The sequence below is a fragment of the Nothoprocta perdicaria genome, unplaced genomic scaffold, assembly GCF_003342845.1.
Source record: "Nothoprocta perdicaria isolate Ctin4 unplaced genomic scaffold, notPer1 scaffold_58, whole genome shotgun sequence".
In the NCBI taxonomy this organism is placed as follows: domain Eukaryota; kingdom Metazoa; phylum Chordata; class Aves; order Tinamiformes; family Tinamidae; genus Nothoprocta; species Nothoprocta perdicaria.
Genome location: NW_020455843.1, coordinates 2,531,160 through 2,547,913, shown reverse-complemented (window position 1 = coordinate 2,547,913; position 16,754 = coordinate 2,531,160). Strand labels below are relative to the sequence as shown.

At 48.3% G+C, this 16,754-nt stretch overlaps 1 protein-coding gene across 1 annotated transcript in view; it reads left to right on the top strand.

Annotated features, from left to right (window-relative positions):
* GFRA4 (GDNF family receptor alpha 4) overlaps positions 1 to 12,612 on the top strand; it is a 68,038-nt gene extending 55,426 nt beyond the window's left edge. The window contains exons 4-8 of the mRNA XM_026048899.1: positions 1,588 to 1,933; positions 4,078 to 4,187; positions 5,154 to 5,288; positions 7,249 to 7,406; positions 9,010 to 12,612. Of these exons, the coding sequence (XP_025904684.1) occupies positions 1,588 to 1,933; positions 4,078 to 4,187; positions 5,154 to 5,288; positions 7,249 to 7,406; positions 9,010 to 9,159 (899 nt within the window). The 3' untranslated portion in view covers positions 9,160 to 12,612. The remainder of the gene's footprint in view (positions 1 to 1,587; positions 1,934 to 4,077; positions 4,188 to 5,153; positions 5,289 to 7,248; positions 7,407 to 9,009) is intronic.
* The last annotated feature ends 4,142 nt before the right edge of the window (positions 12,613 to 16,754 follow it).

The following is a 16,754-nucleotide window of genomic DNA, read 5'->3' as shown; positions in this document are numbered from 1 at the left end:
GGATAATGAAATCGTTCCCAGCAACTGTTTCCTACACACTCACTGACAGCTCCCCAGTGTAAACTGATGCTCTAACAAAATTAATCTCTGGGCATTTTTAAAGRGAAATATCTGCACTGGTAGGAAGGCACAGAGCAGGAATTTCACCCGTCATAAAACAGCTTCATAAGTTGGGATGCAGCTTCCCATGTGCAGTAAAGARTGAGGAAAGAGGAAGGGGATAAAAAACCAGCTGGCAGAAGGAGCATCCGATAGCGTCAGTGAAAATGAAGGAACGCAGTCAGTTTTGAAGTGCTCAGAAAGGCTGACAGTGTCTTAACGCTTGTCAGTGACGATTGGCTGGCTTTAACTCCTGGCTAAGGATAGAGCTTGACTCTGCAACTCAAATTTGTCATTCGGGGGATTTTTTGCCTCCATGAGAAATTTTTCTCTGCGGGGTAGAAAGCCCTTCTAGTGTGCTTCGAGTCATGGGCTTAATTCGGAGAGATGAAAAAATGCCTTCGAATGCATTTTCCTTTTATTGCTCGAGGACCTTCATCTTATCTCTTCTATGAGAAAGAGCCTAACGTCCTCCCGATCCCTGCTGGGGCTCCTGCAACATTTCCCACTGTACAAAAGCGCTCTGTCCATCTTCATGGTAGCCCTGAAATCAGTGTTGTGCAGGAAGACTTTCCCTCCCACCTATTTCCTAAATTGGCAGAAAATGTTGTTGGCCTCCTGGACCTCTCTTTACCTACTAAAGATGGAGTGCCTCTCATCAGCTACCGCAGGTCTTTTTTTATTTTATTTTTTTTTTATGTTATGTTATGTTATGTTATGTTATGTTATGTTATGTTATGTTATGTTATGTTATGTTATGTTATGTTATTTTTTAATAGTTCCCCCCTACGGCAGAATTTCATCCTCTTTCTCTGCCTACCCACATCGCTGCCCCTGCTCTCCCATGCAGACTGCTCATCTTTGGGCTTGGACTTCTCGTTCTCCTCTTGTTTAAGGCGGTGGAAAAGCAGAGGGATTTTAACAAGGCCAAGGAAGGGATGACCTTGTAAATGGTGTGGGGAGAGGCCTGCTCCCTCTGCACTCTCCAAAATGTGGGTAAATGCAAAAAAATGCTCAAGGTCTCCAGAGAGGCCTGAGGAAACTCACTTCACAAGGGACCAAGAGCCACGTGAGACAGATTGCAGTAAAAGGTTTAGTGCAGACAAGCAGACAAGGTTTCTGCTGTCTTCTTCAGGCCCTGAGATGGTTAAATCATGAAGATAAAGAGCTATATGATGTCCAAGACAGAGCAAAGCCTTATTTTATTATACATTTTATACCAAATATGCATAGGAGCTTGGTGGAACAGGCTTTGAGCTGTGAGATTTTCCCAATTCATCAGTTGCAAAAGGTGAATAGGGAAAGCACATTTGGCTCTGCAAGACATGGAGAGCCAACAGGACCTCTGTCCTGCCCCAGCATCTCCAAGAGGACGTGGTGATACCTTGGTGGTATCACCAAGGTGGTCATGAATGTCCTGTTGGTGGTGGTGCTATTGGGAGGGAGGTGAGCACTAAACCCCAWTGGTGACTCCTGCCCATACCGCAGGCTCCGAGAACGAGGTGACCCAGGTGAACCGGTGCCTGGACGCCGCCAAAGCTTGCAACGTGGACGAGATGTGCCAGCGGCTGCGCACGGAATACGTCTCCTTCTGCATCCGGCGCCTGGCCCGGGCCGACACCTGCAACCGCTCCAAGTGCCACAAGGCCCTGCGCAAGTTCTTCGACCGCGTGCCGCCCGAGTACACCCACGAGCTGCTCTTCTGCCCCTGCGACGACACGGCGTGCGCCGAGCGCCGGCGGCAGACCATTGTTCCTGCCTGCTCCTACGAGTCCAAGGAGAAACCCAACTGCCTGGCACCTCTGGACGCCTGCCGGGAAAACTACGTCTGCAGGTAATGTTGATGCTGTGCACTGTGCACTGAGCCTAAGAAGGTCCTTTCTTACGGGTTTGGGGTTGGGTCCTCGAGGAAGACCCACTGTGGGTCTTTGTTGACCCATAGGGTTGGTGTGTGGGATGCTTGCAAACACTTTCACAGATCCATCTTGTACCATCCATCTCCCCGAGCCCAGGGCAGCCTGCAGAAGCAGCTGGATCTTATGTGGTTACATAAGATCAACAGCTGACATTAGTTTTTAGGAATGCCTTTGACTTTGTGACATTTTAACTAGAACCAGCAAAATACAGTTGAGTCCTAAGCGTGAAAAGAAAGAGAAGTGATASCAGCTCCTCTGCATCGACACCAGTACACTGTGTGTGAGCTGCAGGCAGCGCTAGCCTGCAAGGTTGCAATGTCCAGTTTTTAATTATTTTGGATTGGGGAGTTCCTCAGATGAATTTCCAACAGTCATCTCCCATTAGGATATCATCTTTAAAGTATCTCATTGAAAAAAAATCACTTTATAAGGCACAATGAGGGCAGCAGCACTTAGCCCATCCTCTTGGAAGGGTGGACTGGAACTAATGCCCTCTTGTTTCTTCTGGAAAGCACCCCAGAAATGCTGGTGAACAAGAATAGCAAAACAWTGACCTGAAGCCGAAGTCACAAAGATGCAAATCCCTTCCCAGAACCACGACAGGTCCTGCTCAAAGCTTTCCCCCAGCTATGCAGGGGGAAATGGACCCGTATGGCCCTCTCCCTAACAAGACCAGAAAACCAGGTGGGAAAGAAGATGTTCCAAGGGGAGAGCGCTGCTTCCCTGGAGGCTGGAAGCCATTCCCACAAGTAGCATAGCTGTTAATTATCTGGTTCCTTGAATGCGTAATATAAAACATCCTCCAGAGACAGGGCTGGAGCAAAGGGTTGACGTGTGACCCGGTCAAAGCCAGCAGAGCAGAAACCACAAGGACAGCCAGGAACAAATCACAGCGCTTTGAAGAAACAGTTAGAGTAAAATACAGTAGTGCTAACCCTGCCTGTGCTATTAAGTCTTCACTCAGCTTCTTCAGAGCAGTAACCCCTTGGGTTCCTCAGCTTTGATGTGTGGGCTCTGCTAACATTAATGGTGTAAACCTTGCAATTAATGGCCCAAACTCCAAAATAATGCAGCAAAAAAAAAAAAAAAAAAAAAAAAAAATGGACCAGAAGAGTTTGTTTGGCAGTGGCACAGAGGAGGGGTGAGAAGGCTTGGGGCCTTTCTAGGGATAGTTATGCACAGAATTGGGATTGAAACAACAAAATAAAAGAAGGCTGCAAGGGAAAGGAAAGCGGGTTGGAAAATGCTGGTTAAAGTGTTAACGGTGGCAAGGAGCACTACTGAGTTGTCTGGAAGTCTATTCCRTCCAATAGACTCTACCGAGTCTATTTGGAAAGAGTAGTGTGCCCAGTTTCTCAGGGCTGTCCATGCAGAGCATATGCTAGAGATACTTTTTATGGGACACATGGAAGTCTTCTAAAGGGTCCTCATTTTAGGGGTCAGCAGTGCTAAGGCTTACTTGAGCTTCCTAAGCAGCTCAATTGCCTTATCTCTTTATCTGAGGATGGTTACTGCATTTTGGTTTGGGGCCTTCAGATATTTCCCTTCATCTAAAGGTGACCTCAGTGGTGCTGAGAGCATAATCTTTCAAGAGAGAGGACCTGGTCTGGATTGATGTTCTTTTCAGCAAACTGGACTGATGCTCTTTTTCAGCCCTAAAATAAGGGCTTTAGTCTCTGGGGGAAGTTATGCCTCAGCAGTCAGATAACGGCAACAGAGAACAAATCCTTCACTGTCTGCAACAGCTCTTCCCTTGAAAACCATCTTCACACATCAAAAAACCAAACATGTCTGCTAAAGTTGGACTTTTCTTGTTGGCCAAGAGAAAGTCTGTAAAGCAGCATCTATAGCAGCTCTCAATGTCTCCTCTTGGAGTGACGAAATGCACTTCTGGGTTTGCTTTGGGGTAGAGGATGTCAAATGTGGTATCTGTTCAAACTGGTTTAGCAATTCCTCTGCAGCATAGAGGACTTTATGAACATGACCCCTTCTGTGCAAATGTAGCAGTAACCACTCATGGCTCTGTGCTTCTATGTCCCTTTTTACGCTCTCCTTCCTTCAGGTCACGYTATGCAGAGTTCCAGTTTAATTGTCAGCCATCCCTGCAGGCTGCAACTGGTTGCAGGAGGGACAGCTACGCTGCCTGTCTGCTGGCGTACACGGGCATCATAGGTAAGAATTTGAGTCTTCTGCAGGTCTTCCTTCCAGACTCCTTCATGGGAAACATCCCTTGGTCTCTTACTCTGGCCAGTTGCAGTTTAGGAGAACAATAAGGTGCACAGCTGAGACTGAGATCTCAGAGAGATGCTGGTTATTATGCAGTGATTAAAGAAGGGACTAAAGCCATTAGAACTGGGTAACTTCAGGATAACTGCAGCTGGGTGAATTAAGCCATGCAACACGGGTTGCTGAAGCATCCTAACTTCACTGGGAGGTACAAACGGAGACGCAGGTACCTGGGCTGTCCCAGAAATCTGCTCTGCTAGTTGTTCTCTGATCCCACCTCTGGTGATGCCAGTGGAAACAGCTGTCCCTTGCCATCTTGGTGGCTTCAAAGGGTGACAGATTGGGTTTTTGGATGCAGCAGATACCCAGCTGGCAGCTGTTAGCCTACACACAGGCAGAGTCCAAAGAGAAGGGCCAACAGCCTTTGGACTTGGGCCATCCCGAGGTAAGGGTTAGACTGATAAYTCTTTGGATTTAGTTTCACTCCAGTTTAATTCTTCCTTAGTTGTCTCTGACCATTCTGCAGATTTAGTTTCCATCGCAGTGTAGAAATTTCCATAAACATCCAATAGTTTTTGAATGCTATTAAGGAAGCTGAGTTCTCAAGAGCTATCCATTCCTCCAAATGATAATAAATATATATGCATATATATACACACATATGTATGTACTGCAGGCTTTGCCAATGTTAGGATGAACAAAACAGATKCAACTGCCCCAATTTTTTTCCCTGAGAACCAAACAAACCTGCGACTTGTGCACTTGAAGGGTCTTCTTGTGCTGCTGTCATGGACAGCCTTAGCTGAGGTTATGCACAGAGCAACYCAAGAAAGAGTCAAGGACAGAAGTCATTGTTGGTTCTTGAAGGAAAAACTACCAGGCTCTGGTAATACTTCTCCATCCTGCTGGCAGGTAGCCCCATCACACCCAATTACATCGACAACTCGACTTCGAGTATAGCTCCGTGGTGCACATGCAATGCCAGCGGCAACCGGCAAGAAGAGTGTGAGAGCTTTCTGCATCTCTTCACCGACAACATCTGTCTCCGTAAGTATCTGCCCTGTACATGGCAACTCTGTCAGCGTGTGCCACAAGCTTCTGGAAGCTTTGGAGCTTCTGRGCTCCCTATCAGGGGGAGTGAGAGTACAAAGATATTCATGGCACAACCATTGCCCTCATCCACCACCCTACATAGATGTCCAGSTCCCATGCTTTCAGTGAAGGAGCTCTGAAGGTGGTCAGAGATGTTTTTAGGTGAGGTAGTAAAAGGGTGGAGGAAGAAATGGGGACAGAAAGATAGAGGGACTTCCTCCACCTTGCACAGTTGGCAAGAGTCRATGTGATCATATCCCATGTTTCTTAGGTCTAAGTCTGGACATCAGCCAAGATAAGATACTGATAATATGACTCTAAACCTACTGAGGCCTAAAAAAGCCTCCCAGCCTCTGGAAAAGCCTTGCCCAAGGCTCTATTGGTCCTGTCTCTTAAAAAAAAATGCCAGAAAAGTAACGTCCAGGACTAGGCACTTCAGAGGCAAACTAGAAATGCATCCTCTGTGCCCCAAAAATGACAAGTGCTGTGGATGTCTGAATTCATTAATGTTCTAGAGATGGCACATGGTYCGTCCTGCAGCTGTACTGAGGCCTTGGGACTGTCATACTTAAATAGACTTGACAAGGAGAATTTTCCAAACTAAGAGGCTCTCCTTTGCCAGCATTTTGTTGTGACCTTGTAGCACGGTCACAGGGCACATCAGGGAATACTTCTTCTTTCTCCCAACCCAATTCCTCCCACAAAACAGCAATGGTTCTATAGTTAGGTCAGTAGCCAGTTGTTGCATGAGTGCCATGTGTCATGGAGATTGGATAGCATCCTTTCTTCAGGAGCTGAGCTGTGATATGTGCAGACACAGGGAAGAAAATAGACTGGCTGAGGCAAGAGTGACAAGAGTAAGACAAGAGTGAGAAAAGAAAGGCTTCTCCTCTTTGGATTAAATTCATTTTCCCCTCATTGTGGAAGAGCAGGGAGGCAAGAGAGCTTCTAAAGTGGGTGGAGAGAACAAGCAGATACCTCAACTCTGATGTCCGAGTCTTGGGAGACTTTCAGGTTCCTTYGACTCCTTTTAAGATAGGTCTAGTTGAGTAATGGTCCCGTGSCACTTTGTCTCTTCCATGTTGCAATAATACCATGTCTTAGCCCAAGCGTGCACTGACCTGATCCCTACACTCAAGTGTGAGGGGGTATCTCTTTTATACTGTGACTTTGCCCACCAAATGTCCTTCTAGGCCTAACACTGTCCTTCCTGCACCTCATGGTGTCACAGATTGTATTTCCACAAGGACACATTGGGGACATTTTTTGTACATCTTGATTCCCCTCATGATGAAAGGCTTCAGGACCCTACAGGACCTRCTTTCTACCTCTCTGCATCCCACACACCATCTGTCCTCTTGGACATCAGAGGATGATGGCAGTAACTGGATGATCCATGGAAATGAAAGGAATTCAAATGTGAACACCTGCTTCCTACCCCTGTGCTTTTGATTTAGGCCTATACGAGGATGGTTGGTGTTGTCCTTCTAGTGGGACTTTCCACGGCAAGGGCTGAAATGACCCAGCGTGAGGCCCATGTCCCCATGGCAGCCAGGTTCATAGGAGAGGTGTTAACCTTGCTGTCACCGGTGGGTGCCAGGTCTCCTCGGCCTACAGCAGCCYGGGGTATGTGATGCTGCCTCTCTGCCTGCTGTGCAGAAAATGGTGTTTGCAGCACTAAGCAGGTGTCATAAGAGGAGGTCTCATGCTTGAAAGAAGCCAAGAGAAAGAGGCCAACAGCAGCTCCGGCCTCTGGTAGAGACCCTCAGCACTCCCCCCGGCCAGAGTTCATTGCTGTCCGTGAGGGATCCACACTGTATATGCCAGCCTGGGAGGAGCCTGGAGAAGGGATGTTTTGTCTCAGGAACGCTGCCCTCATGGCACTTTTCTCTGTCTCTTTTTCTGTCACATAAAGAAAATGCCATCCAAGCCTTTGGTAATGGGACCTACCTGAACGCAGCTGTGGCCCCATCCATCCCTCCCACAACACAGATGTATAAGCAGGAGCGAAATGCCAACAGAGCTGTGGCAACCCTCAGAGAGAACATCTTCGAGCAGCTCCAGCCCACCAAGGTAGGAGAGGGCTGACCAGGCCCTAGGAGATGCTTGACCATGAACATGCCTCTTCTACACCTTCCAGTCCTCCCCATTTCAGCTCCTTCCCTCCTCCACCCTGTGTCATTTCATCTCTGTGCACATATTCAACCCTCTTCCATCGTCTAGACTCTCTGGCTCTCCCTTTTCCTTATCCCTTGGTGTCACCTTGCTCTACTTCTAAGAAGAGGGCTATGTTAAYCTCTGACTTTGACTCCCTTCCTCCATGTGCTCTTATCCATCTCTTCATTTCACGGGTGCTGTGGAGAGACATGGAGTTTCTTAGAAGTACCTGGAACATCACTGGTCAGGGGAGCCAGGACAACTGGTTTCTGGTCCTTGCCCTCTTGCAGGGTGGCCACAGGACTTGATTTCAGCTCCCCAGCCTTCACTTTCCTCCCTTGTCATGTGGGGATCCAAGAGGTCACATTATGAGGCTTAACTGACCAAAGTTGGCTAAGCACTGGAAAACTACAATGGAAAGTTTCTAATCATAGGTAAATTGTTAGTATTAAAGTAATATTAAATTAAGATTATTATTAAATAAATAACTGTGAGGTTAATTTACTGATGATGACAGTAGTGTGCATTAAATATTTTATTATTAAATAAAAGGCAATGACCTTGATTTGCTGCCCACTAGAGTAATCTTCAGATTAAATTCTTTTGCTAGTGAATAATTAATATTGATCCTGATTTGCTGAACATACAGGTAACAGAAGCTGTCAGTTAACTAGACTCCAAGGACTGAGTGTGGACTTTGTGCTGGGCTAGCTGACACTTCCAAGAAGCTTCTGCACGAAGGTTTTAAAAGTCCCTTCTCTCTTTCCTTTGCTGGGAAAACACCCAACTCACTTCTCTATGCTCTATTTTTAAGGAAAATTTACCAGGTCTTGCAGGGGGCCAGGAGGAGCAGACCTCAGCTTCCCTCACTGCTTTGCAGGACCTTGTCATTCAGACATATACTTTAGGACATAAACTCGTTTGCACCCAGGAGACATCTGGCCTGGCCTCTGACCAGTGTTCCCCAGCACTGTAGCCTCTAGCCAACACGCAGYGGCCACTTCCCAGGACCTCTGGGTGAAGGACTTGGTGAACACATGTTGGTGGATGGCTGCTTTGCTGGGTGAGTGTTTCCCAACACAGTAGGAGGTGACATTGTAAGGAAAATAGGGGAATCAGGGATCAGGCCCACCTGATGTGTAACTCCATATGTCCAAAGGAGGAACAAAGTTCTCCTTCCAACCAACACTTCCCTCTCCAACCAAGTGACCAGTGTGGCAGSAGCTCTTCTACCTCTTGCACCCTTTTCCAGAGTACATCAAGGCACCAAACTACCTTCAAAACTATCTTCAACAGAGCTGATTTTGAGCAGGCCTCAAAATTAGCACCAAGGCTTTGAGATTGGCCACCCTGTCTCCCTTTGCCTCGTGCCCCCACATAGAAACAGGAAGGTTGCACCATTGAASCCCGCAGGCCTAACACGTGTGAAATAATTGCCTTTATTCTGGCATTGCCCAGTGGGATGGAGGCAGGGAAGGAATGCGCTGCTCACCCCTGCGCTGCCTGCTCTCTCTTGCAGGTGGCCGGAGAGGAGAGACTCCTCAGGGGCTCCACTCGTCTGTCCTCGGAGAGCTCCAGCCCGGCAGCTCCCTCCCGCCTGGCCGGCTCCCGGCTGCAGATGTGGCTCTTCCCAGCTCTCGCCGCGGTGCCCAGCCTGTTTTGGATGTGAAGCAGGCGCCAGGCAGTGACTCTCTTCGTGTCGGTTCCTTGGAAAAACAACCAGACAAGTCACTTTCTCTGGGGGGAGGGAGAAGCGGTGGGATGGGAAGGAGAGGTGAGTGTGTAGGCATCCCTTCCTCCCCCTGATCCGCCTGCCAATTTATTTGATTTTTATGAAATCAGCATCATTGAAACCAGCTCATTCTTGGTCCTGGCCACTTTTCCACTCCACAGCTTGGTTGTTGTCTCTCCAGCTCTCTGCGGTTGAGTCAGAGCCACTGGCAATTCCCTTGAAAAAGCTCAAAGGGGGAGTCAGGCCAAGGAATGAGACCTGCAAAGGAAATGTGTTTGCCTGCCCCGGACAAGAGGGGAATGACTTTTGATGGATGAGCTGTCAGGAAGTCTCCTGAAGATCTGACTCATGGTGGGGGGCTTTTGGCAGGACACGTCAAGAGATTTGTAGTTCAGATGGTCTCCAAGGTTGCCCAGGACCTAAAGAGCAGCCCATGTAGTTCAGACTGGAAAAAAAAACAGACACCCTGGTGGGAAGGCAGCTGATTTTGTTCATCAAAGAGGATCCTGAARCACCTCTGGAGTGAAGCAAGTGGCCGTGGTGTGCAGAACTGGTTTGCTGGATTCATCCACACTTTGCAGACGTGGTCAGCATGGAACTAGCGTGCATCTCCAAGCTGTGACTTACCCCTTGGCCTTCCTTTTAGGAAAACATGTGTCATGTATTGATGGTGTTCAGGAAGAAACACGTGTGTTGTGTTTGGTTTATGGCTAACTTTCTCACACCCCAACCCTAACACCTCTTTTAACTGGTCCTGAAATTKGTCTGGGATATGGTTTGGAGTTTTTGGGTTTGTTTGTTTTGTGTTTTGGAGGGGTCACATCTGAACAGCCAAAGGCTAATAGGCTAATACCATTCAACTCCAAGCTAACCTTGCTCAGCACAGGAGAAACGTGCAGCTCCACAGGCAGCACTTGCTGCAAGGGCAACATGATCTCTTCTTGTGCGCTGCTTGTGCATCTTGCAGAGAGACAAAAGATTTTGAGCCAGAGGAATCTCATTAGCTACACAATTAAGAGAAGAGCTAGAAAAAAGTTTGCCGTGCCCCCACTTGAGGATGCAAAATTCCAGCCAATTTATCCAAAGGCCAAAGCTCTCTAGATGTTGTAGATAGGGAGTGCGTTATTAGCGTTCCCCTTGCTAAAGACTGGAAGGAGCAACTGATTCTGATTTTAATGAGAAATTCCTGGGGGCTTGGTCCAATGTAAATCCATCTGTGTTTTCAAATGAACACGTGTGGAGATGTGAGATGTGCTTAGAGAATTTCCTGGCTACTTTTTCCTGAAGTTCTGCTCCAAGAGCCTCAGGGTTGTCCTACTCRAGGGCTGTGCAAAGGATCCTGGAACATCCCAAGAACCATGTCGTGCTTGCAGAGATACCAGGTCACACCTTGAAATGACATATGCACGTGAAATTTGCAGTTCCAAGAACATCCCAGCATTGTAAAATGCAGCCAGGGAAGCAGCTCTACAGGGAAGGAGGTCTCTGACCTCCCTTCAAAGTGCCATAGATCTGCACTGAATTGCCATGAACGATTCTCTTCTACATGGGGCATGGGTGTCCCCATGGTTTCTGGAAGACCATGAGACATCTGTGAACTGAGCAACAAGACTATTTGTTGCTCCCCTGTAAAACTTGTGTCCTCCAAGCCACATAGGAGAAAGTGATTAAAACCTGACTCAGCCCTTCAAAGGCAAGGAACTACCTCAGCATCATGAGGTCATGCTGTGAATTGCCTTCTTCTGTTGCTTTCCTTTAAAGCCCTGCACTCATGCCCTGCTATTCTACACACCTGACCCCAGCAAACTGGGTCTCCACCAGCCTTTAATCTTGCACGAGCTGGCTGAGTTTTGGTGTAGGACCCACACTTAAGCAGCAGCTGCTGTTCAGGAGGACCCACTGCTGCAGTCTCTCACAAGTTCACCCTGGTGTCTCTTGTAACTCACTGATGGTGATGTTAAAATGCCACTTTGCTGCTCCCTTCTGTGATTGRCGGAGCCAGAAGCAACAGTTTTTCTTTCCCTGTTGTTCAGGATAACCAGCAAACCCACCTCAGCTCTCCTCTATGGCTGGCAGCCATGAAAAATAAATGTGAGGATTCCTAGACTAAGGGGATGGAGGAGACCTCCAGAAGCTATTGAGACCATTACCCTTTCCCACTGCAGGGTCAAGGGTCTGTTAACGCTTTCTGGCAGATATCTCTCTAACCTGTTTTAACCATTCTGGAGAGCAGAGATGTCATCATCTCCCCAGGATTTATATTTCATATCAGCAATTCCTTAGGTTGTTAGGACTGCCTGTGAGCATTGCAGGCCAAGGAGACCTTGAGCCCCATTGCTGTCTCTTCTTGAGGCTTCCCTTTGAGGAGGATGGCAGAGCAGCAGCTAAGGAGGATGCAGAAAGTGACTGATGGCCACCATGGATCACATCTCAGAGGCTTTGCGTATGAAGACCGAAACCAGCCCTCATTCCTTTTCAAACCCATCACAGACCGTTTTCCAGCTCAGTTCTCCTTGGTCATGTCCGAGACTGATATCATGATGCCACCAAAGTTGTCTCTCCTCAAACCCTTGTGAGTGATAGACTCCAGACTAAGGAGTCACTGAATAAGTCCTAGCAGGGAAACCTTCAAAGGGTGCTAAGCAGCAATGCTGGGAATTGCAGTCATTCGAGCTCTGTGGAAATAAGCAACAAGTGACAACACTCTCTGCTGTAGGGTTTTCTCCAGCATGCCCTTGTTTATGGGACCTCAAAAGCACATCTGCAGTTACGGTTGCGYATCTGAAAGCATTTCCTGTTCCTCAACCCTTGTTCTGAGCTGTAAGGTTGGAAACAGCATCCTTCAAGCAATGGTCTGTGCCAGCTCTTGCTCACAAAGTTGTGTGTTTGTAAATCAAGGGGACAGGGCATAGAGTAAAGAGCCTGTCATTCCATCAGGAAAGAGGTGAGGTTTGGAATGGGTGGAAATATTGCATCTGATTAAAAAAAAAAGCAAGAAAAACCTGCATGACTTTCTATTGACCATTTCACCCTTTTTGTCAATATTTAATGACAATCCTCTCGCAAAAGCCCATTCACAAATCAGAATTTGCAAAAAAAAAAAAAAAAAAAGAAAAAAATGTTTTTTGAGCAGTACACTTGCGTGCAGTTGCGTGTGTGTGTGCACACACCTAAACACACACGGATCACTTCTTTTCCCTCATGAGAAATTGATATTCTTTTGTTGAAAGATCATGTCTGTTGAACTGTGTGAAGGATCTTTCATCCTCTAGATTAACCACCGAGCTCATGCAGCTGCTTGGGAAGCGCAAGGACTGAACAAGCCAGGAGAAAGGGAGACAACTTTTTAATAATTACTCCCTACCTGGGGACTTTCATAAGCACAAAGAAGAGCTGTTGAAAAAAAGAGAAACCACCAAAACTACCAGCCAACTTTCTGTAGCCTCCAAACTGCGTTTTTTTTTGGCTGCTCGGCACCATTCTCAGTGGTTTGCAGTTCCTCCCTGCCTGAAAGCCACCCTGAAAGTGAAATATTGTGCCGAAATATTGGGACACTGGGCAGGGAGGAGGACATTGTGGTGGGGAGCCAGTGCTGGAGCAACCCAACGGTTGTAGGGTGATGCTCAAGGCTCTGTGTGTGTGCCCGTGTGAGCAGGCAGGGGAGAAGGGATGGAAGGCTGATGCTGCTGGGGTGGAATCTGTACTTATCTCTTCTGTAAGCGTCAGTATTCAAACATATCCATTAATAAAGCACACATGCATTTTCCTGATGCCCTGCTCCCCTCTACATGGCTGGGAAGTCCATCCCAATGATCCTGTGTGGATGCCCTCCATGCAGCGCTGGCCTCACACCAGAAGCGAACTGGAAACTGGGGAGAGTGGGAAATGTGCAGGTGGGTGGCCAAGCAGCAGAGCTCAGGGAGCCAGAACGAAGCACTTGGCACCAATCCCAGTGAAGGGGATTGATGATGACCTCGATGGTGCCAGCTAAAGAGAGTCACCAGGTCCTACATCAGCAGCCTCCAATGGTCATCCTGCAATGATGCATAAAAATAAATAAAACTGARGAGAAATGAGCTGAGGCACCTGCTCAGTCTGAAYTAGATGGGCTCTGAACTAGCTGTGYGYAGCGSCTGTCAAAAAGGGGAACACACCAAGGCAGGGCAGATGTTTCTCCTCRCTAGCTGTGCAGCAGCCCCAGGGGCTTTGGCAGATGGTGGTGGAAGGAGAAGGGAACCCGTGGTGGTTTCTTAACCCTGCGCCCCTGGGTTTGGAGTAACGATGCACAGGCTTTGCAGGAGCTGCGGTGGCCTCTCTGGTGATTGAGCATGGACAACCTGGCTGGGTGCAGACCTGGACACATCAGTAACTGGAGGAGGTTGTCCTCCCTGGGTCCCATCCTGCTCTCCTGACTGTACCAGTGCAAAGGTTTAAGATGGGCCAGACGCAGAAGGAGTCAGCAGCATAAGCCATAACTTTAACATGGGAAACGTGATGGGGCTGGGGGGGGACACGTAGCAATGGGCATGAGGGATTCCCCTTGCTGAAGCACTTGGACAGGGTCAGCCCTGTCCCAGTAACCCCTTTGGCAGTGTCCGTGGGATGGGGCATCATCTCTGAGCCACAAGAGCAAGCACTAACAGCTCTGGTGCAGATGTCAGGGTGAGTACTGAGGCCAAACGTCATCAYGAGTGATAAAAAGGGAGCTTTATGACAGCCCAGCAGTGCCAAGGGAGTTCCCAGGTCAGATAACATGCACATCAAGGCACTCGGTGATTTTTTCACAAAAACATAAACAAGCAACCACAAAAAAAAAAGGCAAAATGGCAACTTTCATCACTTAGACACACATGCACGTGATACTACCTAAAAACAATTGCAGAGGTCAAGCTGGGAGGGGGAGTGATGGGTGCCATCAAAGGCATAGCCCCTTTAATCTGCATGAAGGTTTTCAGCAGAGAAGAAGAGCGATTTATAACCACGGGGAAGTGTAAATGCTTCTTTCCCCCTGTTGCCGTCCTGGCTTTATTCTAAATGGTAAACAGGGCCCCGCTCACAGCATGGAAATGTGCTGAATTAAAGACTTGCTTTGCCTGAGGCCACCGAAGAACTGCGGCATTTAACTTCATCCCACCTTCTTCCAGCACAGAACAAAACAAAATAAACCAAGTGACAAGAAAGCCTCTCTTGCTGGCTCTAAGCTGCAAATCCCCTGTCCCGTGATCCTGTCCCTGCTCTGCTGCCCTTGGCCACTGCCACCCACAGCAAAAGATGTTGGTAACAGGTCAGTCAGCAGGGAAGTTGAACCTGAGCTGGTACCATGGGTCTGGCACCAGGTGATTTATGGCTAGCAATCAGGGCCAAACACTTTAACACAAGGATCAACTTGCCAAGGTCATGGGGACTCTCTAGACCTTCTGTGCAATATACTCTAGGTCAACCTTCTTGAGGGAACTAAGAACTGAATGACTAGTTCTAGTCACACTTGGGGACTTAGACTAAATGATCTCCAGAGSACCCTTCTAACCTYGACCATTCTGTGACCTTCTCCATCCAGGCTGGGTGCACTCCTGTGAGATACACTCAACCATTGCTCAGGGTGCAAAAGAAGTAAGTTTGGGCATGTCCCCGTGTCACTGCTTCAAAGCAAGGCAAAGTAGATGATCCCAACTGTCCCACCAGTGACAGAAAGCCAAGGTGAGACCCAGCCCGAGCTGAAATTCACTAGAACTCTTCACTGAAAGGACCTGCTAGATTCTGCATGCTGTGTGACTACTTGATCTTTCAGGCTACGCTACAGGGCAGTGTGTCCTCATCTGGTCACCACACGGTGAAGTAAATGATTGGCCAGGCCACCTCTGCTCTGAGTTGTTGCCAGGAGTTTCCAACGGGTCCTGTAAATCATCCTAATTTTGTGCAGACAAGAAGCTTTTAGAGCAGCAGCATCACGGATTACTCCAAGGTGCTTTGTCCAACCCTTCCTTCTATCATCCTTTGGGCAGGGCCTGGATCTTATGGGTACTAGCAAAGCGTGGGACAAAACTCGGCTCTGCTCCCAGCCCGACCAGGGGTGACAGTGAAGTGAGTGGGACCAAGAGTGGAAGGCAAGGATAATTTGCTCTGATTCCCAGCTAGGAGCTTTGCTACCATCAGATCATCCACCCTCCAGGGCGAAAGGCATCGGAGGGGCTCGAGGAGCAGATCTGCAGAGGCAGCACAAGCGAGACGCTGCAGTTGATGTAAAACCACTGCCAGGAGAAGTTTACAGCAGAAACAGCCATTTACCATCCGTTATCTCAACGCAAACAGCACTAATGTGCTGATAGGGGTGGATGCATCTTGCTCTGGTTATTAAAACGTTGTCTTTCCTTGCTGGCTGCGGAAAGGGCTGATGTTAACCAAAGGGAACTAGTGCAGAATTAGCTCTGACATGAAAAATGTTCAAAGCACTGCTTCACAAGGGGAAGCAGAAAGGATCTCTGCTAGGAGCTGGGAATCCTAGGGAAGGCGGCGATGGAAACGCGGCCGGGCGCGCTGTTGGAGGCACGTCGTGGCTGCAGACTGGAAATGAGACCTGATAAAACAGGCAGCGAGCTGCTCGTAGGACGGATGGGGCGAGGCGGACTGCAGAGATAACTCAGGGCTCTGCTTCCCTTCCCCTTCACAAAGGTGCTTTGTGATCCASTCACTGCTTGTCCCTCCCTGCTAAACCTTCCCAGCTAATTCCAGGGGCAGACACAAAGACGAGGGCTGCCTAAATTCAGCTGTCCCCCAGCAGCTCTCACCAGCGGYGGGGTGGCATGAGGAGGGTCCTTGCCCTGCTCACACGGGAGCAAAGTCTGGGCATCGTTGCTAGATTCGGGGTGGATGGAGGCAGTTTTGGCTAAATTGGGCTAAATTTCCTGCAGATGTGGATTCTAAAAGGGAGCCAAGAAGACCCCATTGGACCTTCTGACTATAACTCCTGGCTAAACCAATATTCCCACCGCTGCTCCTGAAAGAACAAGGTCATKTGAGCCATCAAGGACCACTCTTCTGCACTGGCAGGGATGCGGGGGTAGATTCTACCTTCCCTAAGAAATCTGCAATCCAAACACCAAAACCGGAGCTGGAAACCCCAACCCTCCAAGGACAGCCTGGATCTGGCCTTGCTGCTGGTCCCAGGCAGATGGTCCAGCAACCCTTAAGCCCATCAGTAGGTCCCATCGGGTACCTTATTAATATTCCCCCACCCACTTCATCTTACGCCTCTGAAATTGCCTGCCAGTTATCATCTTGTCAGCTGCTCCCCTGTTTTGTTACTTCTTAATTAGTTTAAAAACACGAGGAGGAGAAACGCAAATTGATTTTGCTGAAACAATAGGCTGCGTTTAATTACTGGGATCTGGCTCATTGTGCGCTCCCCCCTTCTCCTGCGTCTCATTAATTGGAAAAGTCAAATGTTTGTGTTTCCATTGAAGCAAAAAGGTGGTTTTTTTTACAAGAGAGCACTGAGGCGAAACCATCTAAAGGGTGCCCATACCTTCTACTTG